We start from the raw sequence: 11,776 nt of genomic DNA on the forward strand, positions 1-11,776 counted from the left end.
AAATCATCATGCTAAATAACTGTGTCTCGTCATCAATTATTCAATTTAAAAGCCAGTGTGCTGGAGCACAGCAAAAGCAAGGAAAATGTTTTACTGTCGTATCAAATAGAAAATGTCCGTGCACAAACACATTCGGGTCCTTAAAACCTTTAGCAAGACAGATAAGTAATAACCACAAACTGTATAAAACATGATCATAGTCGCTGTGACATCACACACTGGTTTCCGAAGAGGCGTATTGAAGTCTATGGCGGTTGCAGTATTGTAACACTGTAATTTGTAATTTATATATTATAGGATAGCCCCTTGAGATGCAGCAGCTCGTTTTCAAGGGGGTCCCTGTAGCTGTTAGCGAGGAGGCTCAAAGCCCGCCTCAACTCCACCTCTTTACCTCACACTAGCTCGACAGAAGTTAGGTTAAGTTCAGCATTTCCAATATGGCTCCCGCCAACAATAGGCTTCAAAGCAGGGCTTCAGAGGCAGATGGATGACATCACAGAGACTATATCCATGTAGCTTATAGTTTATGCTCCTGGCAAATAGTTCTGACACCCACCCCTGTCCATCACCTTAGCTGTGCCCCTAACTATGCTAATGTATGTGAAAGATTTATACTTCTGCGTTGAATCGACGGCGTACCCTACGCCGGGGGTCCGCGTAGCTCCCGTACCTACGCCGAGGCCTACGCACGTAGCTGACGTGCACCTCCTCCAAAATGTAACTCCCCGTAGAGCCGACGCGGACCGCAAGCTCTGTGATTGGTCCACTCGGTGGCTTTGTCATTCCCGCATTTACCGCACTTCCGGGATCCCGGACATCGGCTGCACGTCGGCCGTGTATTTCATCTCCTCCTCTCTATTCTTCATGTAATCATGTCTGTATGATAAACAGCAACATGTATCAGCTGTAGATTAACATAACACGCTCTGAATCGCTGTGGAAAAGTAAACAGAGATCGTAGCGGGACCGGAAGCAGGCGGCCGGCTATCAGAGAGACCGCACTGCCCTCAGGCGTTTCGGCAGAGAATTGCTGCGCGACACAGACACACCTATTTTATACAGTCTATGGCTGTTTCCGAAACGGCCTGCTACATACTACTTACTAATGTAGTAGGCAGTAGGTATTGCCTACTACATACTGCATTTGAATTTAGTATGTAGTATGACTGTTCTGTTCGATCTGTCATGCAGCATGCTGAGCCAGACGTCGCTGGATTTCCGGTTTCGGAAAGCGGAAGTAAACAACGGCGAAGCCGATAAATAAAATGCTTATTTAGCACCCATTTATGATTTAAAAAGTTAGGAAGTGGTTTATATGTAATTTGATAACTTTCACAGCACCCAAAAACGGATTTCCTCCCGTCAAAAAATGAGGAAAAAGAAAAAGCAGAACGAGCGCTGTGCATTATGGGAAACAGTACGCGAGGCAGACTGGTCCGATGCACACTGAGATATTTTCCCAAATCAGTAGACATCCGGGGAATTTTGGCATACTGCAGATTTTGCTCTTGTTCACATACTACTTACTACATACTGAATTTTGGACATATCAGTACGTACTGCTAGTATAGTAGGCGATTTCGGAAACAGCCTATGAGACACACCGACGCACAAGTATGTGGGGCTCATGTCTGCGTCAGCGGGGGAGACGCAGAAGTATAAATCAGCCTTAGCCTTGATAAAACTGAAACAGATCTACTATTATACAAAATTCCCCCTCTCCTTCTACAGAGTGTACAAAGAATTAAATGAGCTACATACCAAGACACATTTTTTGAACCAGGTTATAAGTATGTTTAATTCTGCTGTAGCATGGGACCTACAGGGGACTCCTTGGTTTTTGCAGCCAGATTCAAGTGTACACTCAAGGAGCTGCAACAACTAAGGCATATTTATATTTCATATTTTGACCACCACTTTTTACTACTACTATCTGTCTTATCACTATCATCGCTCGCTCTCTCTCTCTCTTATTCTCATCTATCCCTCTTCCAACCCCAACTCGGTCGAGGCAGATGGCTGCCTAACATGAGTCTGGTTCTGCTCCAGGTTTCTGCCTGTTAAAAGGAAGTTTTACCTTGCTGCTGTAAGTAGCTAAATACTGCAAGGTGTAATGCTCATGTTGGATTAAGATGAGATAAGATCAAGTCCTGTCAGTGTAAGGGGACTGGATCGTATCCTGTCTTGATGTTGGGTCTTTGTTAATAATATAACATAGAGAACGGTTTAGACCTGCTATGTTTGTAAAAGCGTCTTGGGATAATGTTTGTTGTGATTTGGCGCTATACAAATAAAGATTGATGGATTGATTGACTATGGCAGAGATCCAAAAGATCCTCTTTTCATAATTCTAAGGGTCTGAATTGTATGATCTGCAGCATTGCCCTACATCATGGCACTGTGTTGTATAAAAAGGTGATTTCTAAATGTCTTAATGGAAAAAACACAAAAAGTCACATTATCAAGTAGTCATGCTTAATATTGAGTTGTTTAATTAAAATCAAATGTGCTGGAGTGCAGCCAAGGCAGAAAAAATTAATCCAATTAGAACTGTACAGGCACAAACACACATTCAGTAAGCACAGACTTATTTAAACAACAATCACACACACACAGTTTAATAACATCACATTTAAATGAAATGGGATAATCAAAAGCTTTACAAACCTTTAAAAAATTAGTATCCACTAAGACATTATTCGCACTGATAGATTTGTACACCCCTGATCTAATGTAACCTTTTTAAAATGCTGTGACTCTGTCTGCTTACATGTGTCACATTGAAAAATCAGCAGGTTTGCAGACTGTACGCTCGCAGAACCCACAGACGCACTTCCTGGTTGATTCATCTCAGCGATCCTTGCAGACAGAAGTTTCATGTCTTACCACATTTCGTGCTTAGCTGCTTCATGAGATGTGCGAGGCTTTGACTTCTCCCCATCAAAGACAAGCTGCCTGGTATGTTGCTACATTAAAAAATAATCTGTCAGTCAGTGTGTGTTGCTTTATAGGTGCACTCTAAAGCCACAAAGTTGATCTGCCGCCTAGCTCAACTGTCCATCGCAGGCAGTGGGAAGCCAGTGATTATGCAAAGGAGTTTTAGCTGTAAAATGAAAAGTGCATGTTTAATTTTAAGGGTTTAATGAATTCCATTAATTCATAAAGGCTAGATTATTCCTCAAGCTGCTCTGAAAGTTAAAACATTAAAACTTTTTTTGAGGGAACATTATCAACAGACTAATTTAAACAAGACTGATTGGACTTGGGGCGAAAAATGAATAAAAAATATTTACAGTGGAACTACTTGAATTATAAAACATCATCTCATATATTGCCTAGCAAATAAAAAGGCCCATGTGTGCATTTTCTCATTATCTTCTCTCCTCCTCTGCTCTATGAAGTTCAGTCCTTTGCACTTGGTGTGGTGTTCAGAGGATGTTGCTCTGTCCACAGAGACTTGCCGGACTTCTTCCCTTCTGAGACTGGGCTCCTGCATATCTTCAGCACGAGTAGAAGTAAAACCAAGAGTGTGCATATATTGAAAGCAACAAGAATCCATATCCAGGTCCGTGCATTGCAGACTGGCTCAGAGACAGCGCTGGCATTTCCTACAAAGAAAGAGACCCTTTACTTGTGTCTGAAAAATATTTAAGAGTATGTTACACAATGATATGTGTGAAAAAAAAAAACACATTAAGTCATTCTTACCATCTTCATGGACGTAAATGGTCAAAATCCCAGATTGCTCTTTAGTAACCTTCCTCCACCCATGAGACAGAGATTGAATCCATTCTTCTACCTCACAGAAATACAGGCCACCATCTTCAGGACCTGGCTTCAGCACTGTAAGGCTGAACTGGTTTGGTAAAGGGTGGCCAAATCGTAGCTGATCCCCTTTCTTTAACCAGTCATGTAGTGTGGCGTTGCGGTAAGCTGTGAATACGGCTCGTTGTTTATTTTCCGTCTTGTTTCCCCAAAACCACGTGACCTGGAACTCTGATTTATTGCTGGACTGTTCGGTGATATGACACGGGACGGTGAAATTCTCAGATCTGCTCACATTCAACTCCCCGTCTTTCCTGGAAATGGATAGTTTTCGTTCTGTGAAAAAAAGCACATATTCACTTTTAGTTTAATGAGGCAACAGATCAATGCGACCGCAAATTAAAGTCCCAAGTGCGCAGACAGACAGGGGGAGAGGGTGAGGAAAGGAGACAAAAGGGAGATTAGGGGGCTTTGTTAAGGACTGAAGCACACAAAAACACACTCAATAAGGTTGAGATCATTTAAAAACAGAAACATATGACAGCTCTGATAAGAGAAGTGGTTACTTTGCTGGGTTAAGTTTGCATGTGGTGGAGTAGCACAAGGCAGACACACATACCAACGTCATATGATATCTTAAATATGATGTACTTCTTATCACACATCTTAGTTCAACATTTTGTGACATATGCATACATGTTTATCAAGGAGAAGAAGGACACCACTGTCTTGTTGTCATTGTGTGACAACCATTAGTTACCTGTTAGCCTAGCATAGCATAAAGCCTTCAAACACATAGATTCTGTAATCTGGGGACGTTATAAGTAGGGATGGGAAATTATTTTCAAATGCTCGAATATTAATTCCCTTTATTAAAAATCGCAGAGTTAATGCGAATATTATCTCATTTTGAAAATACTATTTTCATTGTTTTCACCGGCGCCTGGATCTATTACGGTACTCGCGCTAGACGGTGACTGTAGAGCGTCTTAAAGCTGTCTGCTTACCGCATTAAATAACAGAAGAAGAAGAATGCTAACTGCATCAAACAGCGAAAGAAGTCGAAAACATTAGTGACAGTCACTGGAAACACGTGTGTAGTGGTGTGAGATTGAGAAACGGAGAACACTGCAGAGACTGAACACACTGCTGCATCACAGAAAAACCGACATGAAGGTCAAGTCAGAAGGCGCCAGTGCCCGCTTCTGGCAGCACCTCGTCCCGCTCAATTATTACGAATAATCGCTGAATATATGTCAGTGATTATCGAATAGTATTTTGGCTTGAAATGCCCTTCCCTAGTTTTACGTAAGCAGATTTAAGGTGTACGACCTTACCTGAATCAACCACTGTTAGGTTTGTAGTTTTGGACACGGGCAAGAGTGAAGACCAATCACCGCCAGGATCCTGTAGCCACTCCACCACCTCACATGAGTATGAGCCGCTGTCCGAGATCCAAGCTTGCCGAATACTCAGCTCAAAACTCGGGCCTTTAGTGCGCTTCACGCTGATCCTCTGTCTCTGGCTCAGCTCTATCTCGGGTCCAAACGTGACTTTGGCATCCTGGTCTGAGCTCACGATGACCTTACTTACTGCTTCTTGTTCAAGCTGCCACGTGACGGCGTAGCGAGATGATTCCGAAGGTTCTGAGATGACAGAGCATTTTAATTCTACGTCATCGTCAATGTGAGCTTTAATGGGTGGGGCTGAGGTCAGAACGAGTTTGCTCTCTTGGAGAAGAAGAGAAAGCGGAGAAAAGTTAGTCACGTGATGAGACACAACACAAACTCCCCTCACAAATAAGAGCAGTACCTGGGTCTTGCACTTGCACAGCCAACCAGTTTGATGAAGACTTCTTGTTTATGTTGTAAGTCACGCCACACTGGTATCTGCCCTTCTCCCGATGGCTCGCACCGTTGATGAGGAGATAGTGAATAAACTCGTTCTTTGTCTTCTGCACTTTCAGCTGGTAGCGGTGCTGGTCTCCAGACCAGCTGATTGTACCATCTGCGTACACCGTCAGGATGTTATCTATGGTGGAAGCATCACGCTGCAGGGTCCAAGTCACTGTGATTGGTACTTGTACGGCTCTGACCCTGCAGATCAACTCAACATTATTTCCCACGGTCACCCTGCTTTCTCGGCTTATAAGGTTCACATTCACAGATAACTCTGCAACATAAAGAAAAAAAAAAGAGGAAGCTGGTTGTTAAAGCAACATCCAAGTGAAAAAAGGGATGTGAGTAAACAGCATTTCCGAAGTGCTCTTTATCCTCTCTCAGTTTCCCTCATGCTAATGTATATAAACATTATTTCTCAGTAACATTTCCTTCTTTTAAACATGCAAAGGTTAGTTTGCCAAAAAATTATCAAAATATTCTTAATATGCGTAGATATATCGAAACCAGTATTGATTGTTGAAATTTTAGCTTCTTAAAGTCTGTCATTTCCTGAGTATGTTAAATACTTGGTTCTGATTGGTCAAACACCATAACAACTGTAATTAACCTTCATCAACAGAGTCAACCCTACATGTCAAATCACATCAGGCTAAGAAAAAAAGTTCTGGCACATTTGTACAGTTTATGATTTCACCTCTTCCTGTTGAAACTGTGGCAAAAAAGTTAGCTTCAAATAGCATAAGCAATCAACATTAAAGCAGGCTAACGTTCTGACTGTGAATGAAAATAATCAGTTTAATGCCATGTAAGCACCATCAGCTGTTTAATCTAACATAATTTTCACTGAACTGTATGGAAATATAATTTTTACATTAATACAAATATTTTAAAATCAATTTTTGTGTTCGTTTGTTGATATCTTTAGCTAGGTGTTTTGTTTTTTTTTTAAAGTTATATTTTTGGGGCTTTTCCACCTTTATTAGAGAGGGAAGGACAGTGGATAGAGCTGGAAACTGGGAGAATGACATGCGGGTAAGGGGCTGCAGGCTGGAATCAAACCCTGGCCAACCACTTCATGGGCACGTGATTTAACCATTAGGCCAAATTTGTGCACAGCTAGCTAGTTATACAACAGGATAATGTATTGTGGGCGTGTGGTTATGTGGACTAAAATCCCTTCAGGGTTAACAGGACCCCTCTGCCACCCACTCACAATACATTGATACAAAGTGAACCCTGCAATATTGATTTCACCCTACAACACAAAAAGTACTCAGTAGAGCAAAAGACTTCCTGAAGATTCTGGTTTTCTGAGAGCTTAACTTGAAGTTGGGCTCAGAGTTTGTGCAGACTAGAATCAAAGGCCATTCTCATCTTGGAAGCATGCTTGTGCAAATGTCGCTGCAATCTGCCTTTTGGGTTTGAAAAGTCTTGAGTGCAAACCAAAGAGTTTGACCTAAGGTGACACATCAGGCCGAGCTCCAAAGTACAAGCTTCACCCTCCCTGGAGAATTAATGCACTCAGTACACTTCTCTAAATTAGAATATGATATTCCTTGCATGCTAATGAAAGTGACATTGGTACTGAGGGAACTGAAGGAAATATTACCCCATAGCGTTCGTCCTGAATTCATAGCCAGCAGTTACCAATATACTGTACTCTGGACTTAAAGCTGCTGTGAGGAACTTATGGGTTTTGTCAGTTTTGGTGATACCTTTTTTTCCATGAGGAATGTCTCATCTCTTTGCGGATGTGCGTGGGTAAGTAGAATTCTGTTACAAAGAATCTGCTCCATATGTCTCTCAGTCAAACTTGAATATTTTTTCTGGATCCGTCAACAAAGCCACTTCCTGCTTAGTCAGCCACCTCCCCATTTCAGGGGTTACATGCATTTAAAAAAAGCTATGTAAAAATAATCAAACCTCTGTTTTATAATGAGATAAAAACTCCTCACAGTGTCTTTAACTTTTTGAAGGATTCATGAACAGATGGTCACAGACTGCCCAACATCTGCAATCCTTTTGTTTTGGATTCTTTTATGAGACAGGAGGAACCTGTTGTGTGCATGTTCAGACAGATGGACACATATCTTACCAGTCACTGTCACTCTGGTGGTTTGCGATCGGCTGTTGGTCTTGCGATTTTTCTCCCATTCGGACACAGCACACTGATAGACCCCTGAATCGGAAGGTGTGACTCCATCCAGCTCTAGGGTGAAGGTGTCGGTTGCCGGACGTGTTGCTATTATTTTCCAGCTTTCAAATTCCTCTGCTTTTGCCACAACACCCTCTTGACTTAGACTGATGACCGTGGTGAACAAGGCTGATGATGTGTCTGCTGACTTGCGCAGCCAGGTGACAGACAGCTGTCCTGTGTAGCCGTGTACTTTACACATAAGCTTCAGTGCGTCATTTTCATTCACACGTGTGTCGTTTTGCATTTCGAGGAGGAGCCCACTTTCTGTGAAGGCATAAAGACACAGACAGATTGAATAAGCTTGATAATAGACACATAAGGACTTTATTGTTGTGGTTGTGTTGCTGACTGACCAGTGGCAGAGATGCTGATCCTCTGAGGAGAGGAGTCCTGGGCCACTCCCTGTGTAAAAGCACCATCTTGGCCTCTTTTCTGAGGCCATGCTCTACATAAATACTCTCCTTGGTCCTCTATTATGACAGGCTGCAGTCTGAGATCAAAATCTTTGTCGCTGATACGGCCCACCCTGAGCTCTTCTTCTCGCACTCTGTACTCGTGTCCCACTGACAGAACACCTGTCGGGCCAATGCGGGCCAGCTCGACTCCTCCTCTGAACCAAGCCACAGAGAAGAACTCTCCCTCTGCATTCTGTGTGTTTACGTTGCAGGAGATTGACAGCTTCTGCCCGACCTGCAGAGATGTGGACTGCACTGAGACTCTCACAGCCAGAGAGGACGTGTCTGGCACCACCTCTGAAAAAAAAGCACAGTGACACAAAGACATCCTGTGAAGAAGCCACAGCGGAAGAGCAAAAAAATGAACGTGTCAAAATGTGTCCAGTCAGGACATAAAATCATTTTAATGATCTCTGCTCTAACCTCTAGCTATGACCTGCAGGGTAGTTTTCTCTGTGTCCTTCTGTGTGATGGAGTACCAGGAACGGTCAGGATCTTGGATCCACTCCTGAGCACGGCAAAAGACCCTGCCTCGGTCTGACAGCTGCAGCTGAGCCATTTTTAGCTTGTATGTGGCCTCTCCTACTTTCTCTAAGCTTATGAGTCCAGCTTGGTAACGCCACTCAAAGCCCGGGCCAGGGCTCAGGGTGAAATATCTGTCCAGAGAAATTATGGGCTGTGCGGTTTCTTCCCCATCTTTCTGAAGAAACCAGCTGAGAGACAGGTGGGTGTGTTGGACAGTGTTGCTGGAGGCTTGGCATGTGGAAGTGTAGGCATCACCCTCATTATAGCTCAGTGAGGTGGAGGCAGGTGATGAAACACTCAGAGAGTTGTCAATCACTAAAGAGCCAAACCAGAAATAGAAAAAGACACATGAAAGGCTTCAACTTTGCAGTTACATTGAAAAAGGTGTGTTAGAGTCAAAAAGGTGACTGATTACCTTTCACTGATGTTACAGCGGTGTAGGTTCCATCATAAATGTAGTCTGGGTTGACAACACTACACTCATATTCCCCTTGATCACTTTTCTTCAGGCTTGTTATCTCAAACGAGACTGAGTTTGGAGACACATGTGTAAGAGTGATTTCCTTTTCCCCCATACGCATCTTGTACGAGGAATAGCCAAAATCTGGATCCCTGGTACTCCCAATGTTCTCCATTCTTGTATTTCCAGGCCTCTGAACACGGTATTCAAATTCTTTTTGGGAGCTGGCACTGGTGAATCCGCTCACATTGCAGGAAAGGGAGAGCGGTGAGCCAACCACACGGTACAGAGGCCCAGTTGGTGCTTCAGTGTTCACTCTGGCCTCTCCTGGGCCAAAAAAAAACACAGACGTTAAAGTCAAAATTTGTACTGCAACGTCAAGCGTCAGATTTTGTTTAATAAGGATGCTGATCTGGGGTCAAACTTTTGTTTCTGCAATTTTGGGTCTCTTAAGCAAATCCCTGTATCCTTGGAATTGGTTGTCAAAATGTGAGAAAATTAACATTTTACAGTACATAGTTTAAACTCATTATAAGTACCCATGGGGGAAAGAGTCTCTGAATAAGGGAAGGAGTCTATAAGGGGAAAAATATTGATTTCTTTCCAGAGAAAAGAAGCAATTATGCTGCCTTTTCAGTTCCATGAAAAATGATTTGTCCGTAATTTGTTCGACTACCGTTATTAAATTGTTGAAGAGGTAGAGAAATACATAAGTGAGCAATCAATTCTGAATCAAAGACTTTAAAAACAAGCATTTGGAAAAGAGATGTTGTAAATTATATTTTTTTAAAGAAGGTTAGTAATTGATTTATTGGACATATCAAGCTTAATATACAGTTGCTTCAAATTAGATTTTTTAAAAATTAAAAAATGCATTAAGCAACACCAAGTTGGCGTCAGTTATTTACCCCATTCTTTGAACATGACCTGCTGTTTTCACACAAGGGCTTAGCCTCTTTTTATAATGAGTAGCTATAGTATTCTACTAGAATTTTACTCAGCATGATCATTCACCTGAATCCAATCCATCTGTAGCAATTCAATGTACCACTTACCACAGTGCAGAAATAGCCCAAGATAGAAGAGCAAATTGGCCCTCCACAGGGACTGCAGGGAGCTCCTCATCCTGAACCTGCTTCAGAAATAACAGTGCTCACACGAGAGCAGATGAGACTATACAAGCTCTCAGACAGCTTCTATTTGCCAGACAGAAGTGTCAAAGTGGTTTATGCTTCCTGTACATAAGAGGAAGTCTGAAATATTTTCTACACAACACACTCAGTTGTGTTATAGCATATGTCGTCAGTATTGTAACCATAACTCTAAAAAGCAAAGATTAAAAATTGTCATTTTCTCAGGGAAAAAGGACCTCATCAAATACTTTTGTTGATAGGCTAATAGCAAATAATCATCTTAGAGCTCATGTAGGTTTACATTATTAAGTTTGACAGTATCAAATGTATATACAATTACATTGATGTATTAACTCACACACATAACAACCTTTGAGAGATATCTGGGGAAAAAAAGTTATGAAAAATAAACATCATCCTTACTTTAAATAGTGTAAAGTGACATTATGATGCAGTATGTTACAGTCACGTGTTGCACTGTGATCAACTGTGTGGCATCTTCTAAACTTGGTTCCCATTGAGAATATGATAAACAACACACTTCCATTTAACGTAACAAGTGCACAATGAGGAGCATAATGTTGGATATGTTGCTAGGAAACAGCTTGGGTCTAAATTTGACCCATTTTAGCAAACTGATGAGAAATAAGTCTGGGCTGATTTTTGTCACGATATTGTTGCGGACCAATGGGGCAACAGTGCCACTTAGTGGAGAAAATGAAAGCATGTATGTCTGCTGTAGCTGTGATTTTTTTATATTAATTTTTCAGCATCTCAGCTGCTGCACAGATTGACTTAACAAATGCTGCAGGAGAGTGATGTATCTGTTCATAGGGGGGAACAACCAGCAGCTTGAAAATCTGTGTTGGGACAGAGGCGGGTCAAATTGTAGTGATGACTGTTACCTTTTTTTTTTTTTTGCTCTTATTTTGTTGTTTTTATTTTGAAAGGGAAGTTGAAGCAGAAGATAAGATGAGATAAGATAAGACTTTATTTATCCCTGAGGGGAAAATCATGTTACAGGGTCACAGAGACAAGGAGAGAGGTGACAGAACAAAGAGTGAACATTAAATAAATAAACATGCTGCAGATAGAATATCAAATTAAGCATGTATTAAGCAAAAAATGCAGTAAAACATGTAGGCTTGTTAAAAATATTTGTACAGAATGAATACAGGATTGGAACTCTGGCAGTAAATATTGGAAATATAAGCACAGCACAGGGTGTAAGAGTGAATATCAAAGACTGGAAATACTTTTAAATAAAAAGTGTTTCATGTATGCAGAATAATAATTGTGTACTTTTTGATAAAAATAGTAAAGCAAATAGAAGATAGTAT

At 41.6% G+C, this 11,776-nt stretch overlaps 1 protein-coding gene and 1 long non-coding RNA gene across 2 annotated transcripts; one reads left to right on the top strand and one right to left on the bottom strand.

Annotated features, from left to right (window-relative positions):
• Positions 1-3,124: 3,124 nt before the first annotated feature.
• On the bottom strand, positions 3,125-10,478 carry LOC117819843 (immunoglobulin superfamily member 2-like). Its single transcript, XM_034693333.1, has 9 exons — positions 10,359-10,478; positions 9,259-9,630; positions 8,742-9,158; positions 8,217-8,615; positions 7,762-8,127; positions 5,578-5,937; positions 5,103-5,495; positions 3,709-4,101; positions 3,125-3,608 (listed from the first exon to the last, which is right to left on the bottom strand). Exons 1-9 carry the CDS (start codon positions 10,426-10,428, stop codon positions 3,403-3,405), a joined length of 2,976 nt encoding a protein of 991 aa, XP_034549224.1. The 5' UTR covers positions 10,429-10,478; the 3' UTR covers positions 3,125-3,402.
• On the top strand, positions 4,813-6,562 carry LOC117819844. The gene is made up of 2 exons (XR_004632642.1): positions 4,813-5,632; positions 5,732-6,562. It is a non-coding gene; the product is annotated as an uncharacterized LOC117819844 (long non-coding RNA).
• Positions 10,479-11,776: the final 1,298 nt, after the last annotated feature.

The sequence above is a fragment of the Notolabrus celidotus genome, chromosome 10, assembly GCF_009762535.1.
Source record: "Notolabrus celidotus isolate fNotCel1 chromosome 10, fNotCel1.pri, whole genome shotgun sequence".
NCBI classification, from domain to species: Eukaryota; Metazoa; Chordata; class Actinopteri; order Labriformes; family Labridae; genus Notolabrus; species Notolabrus celidotus.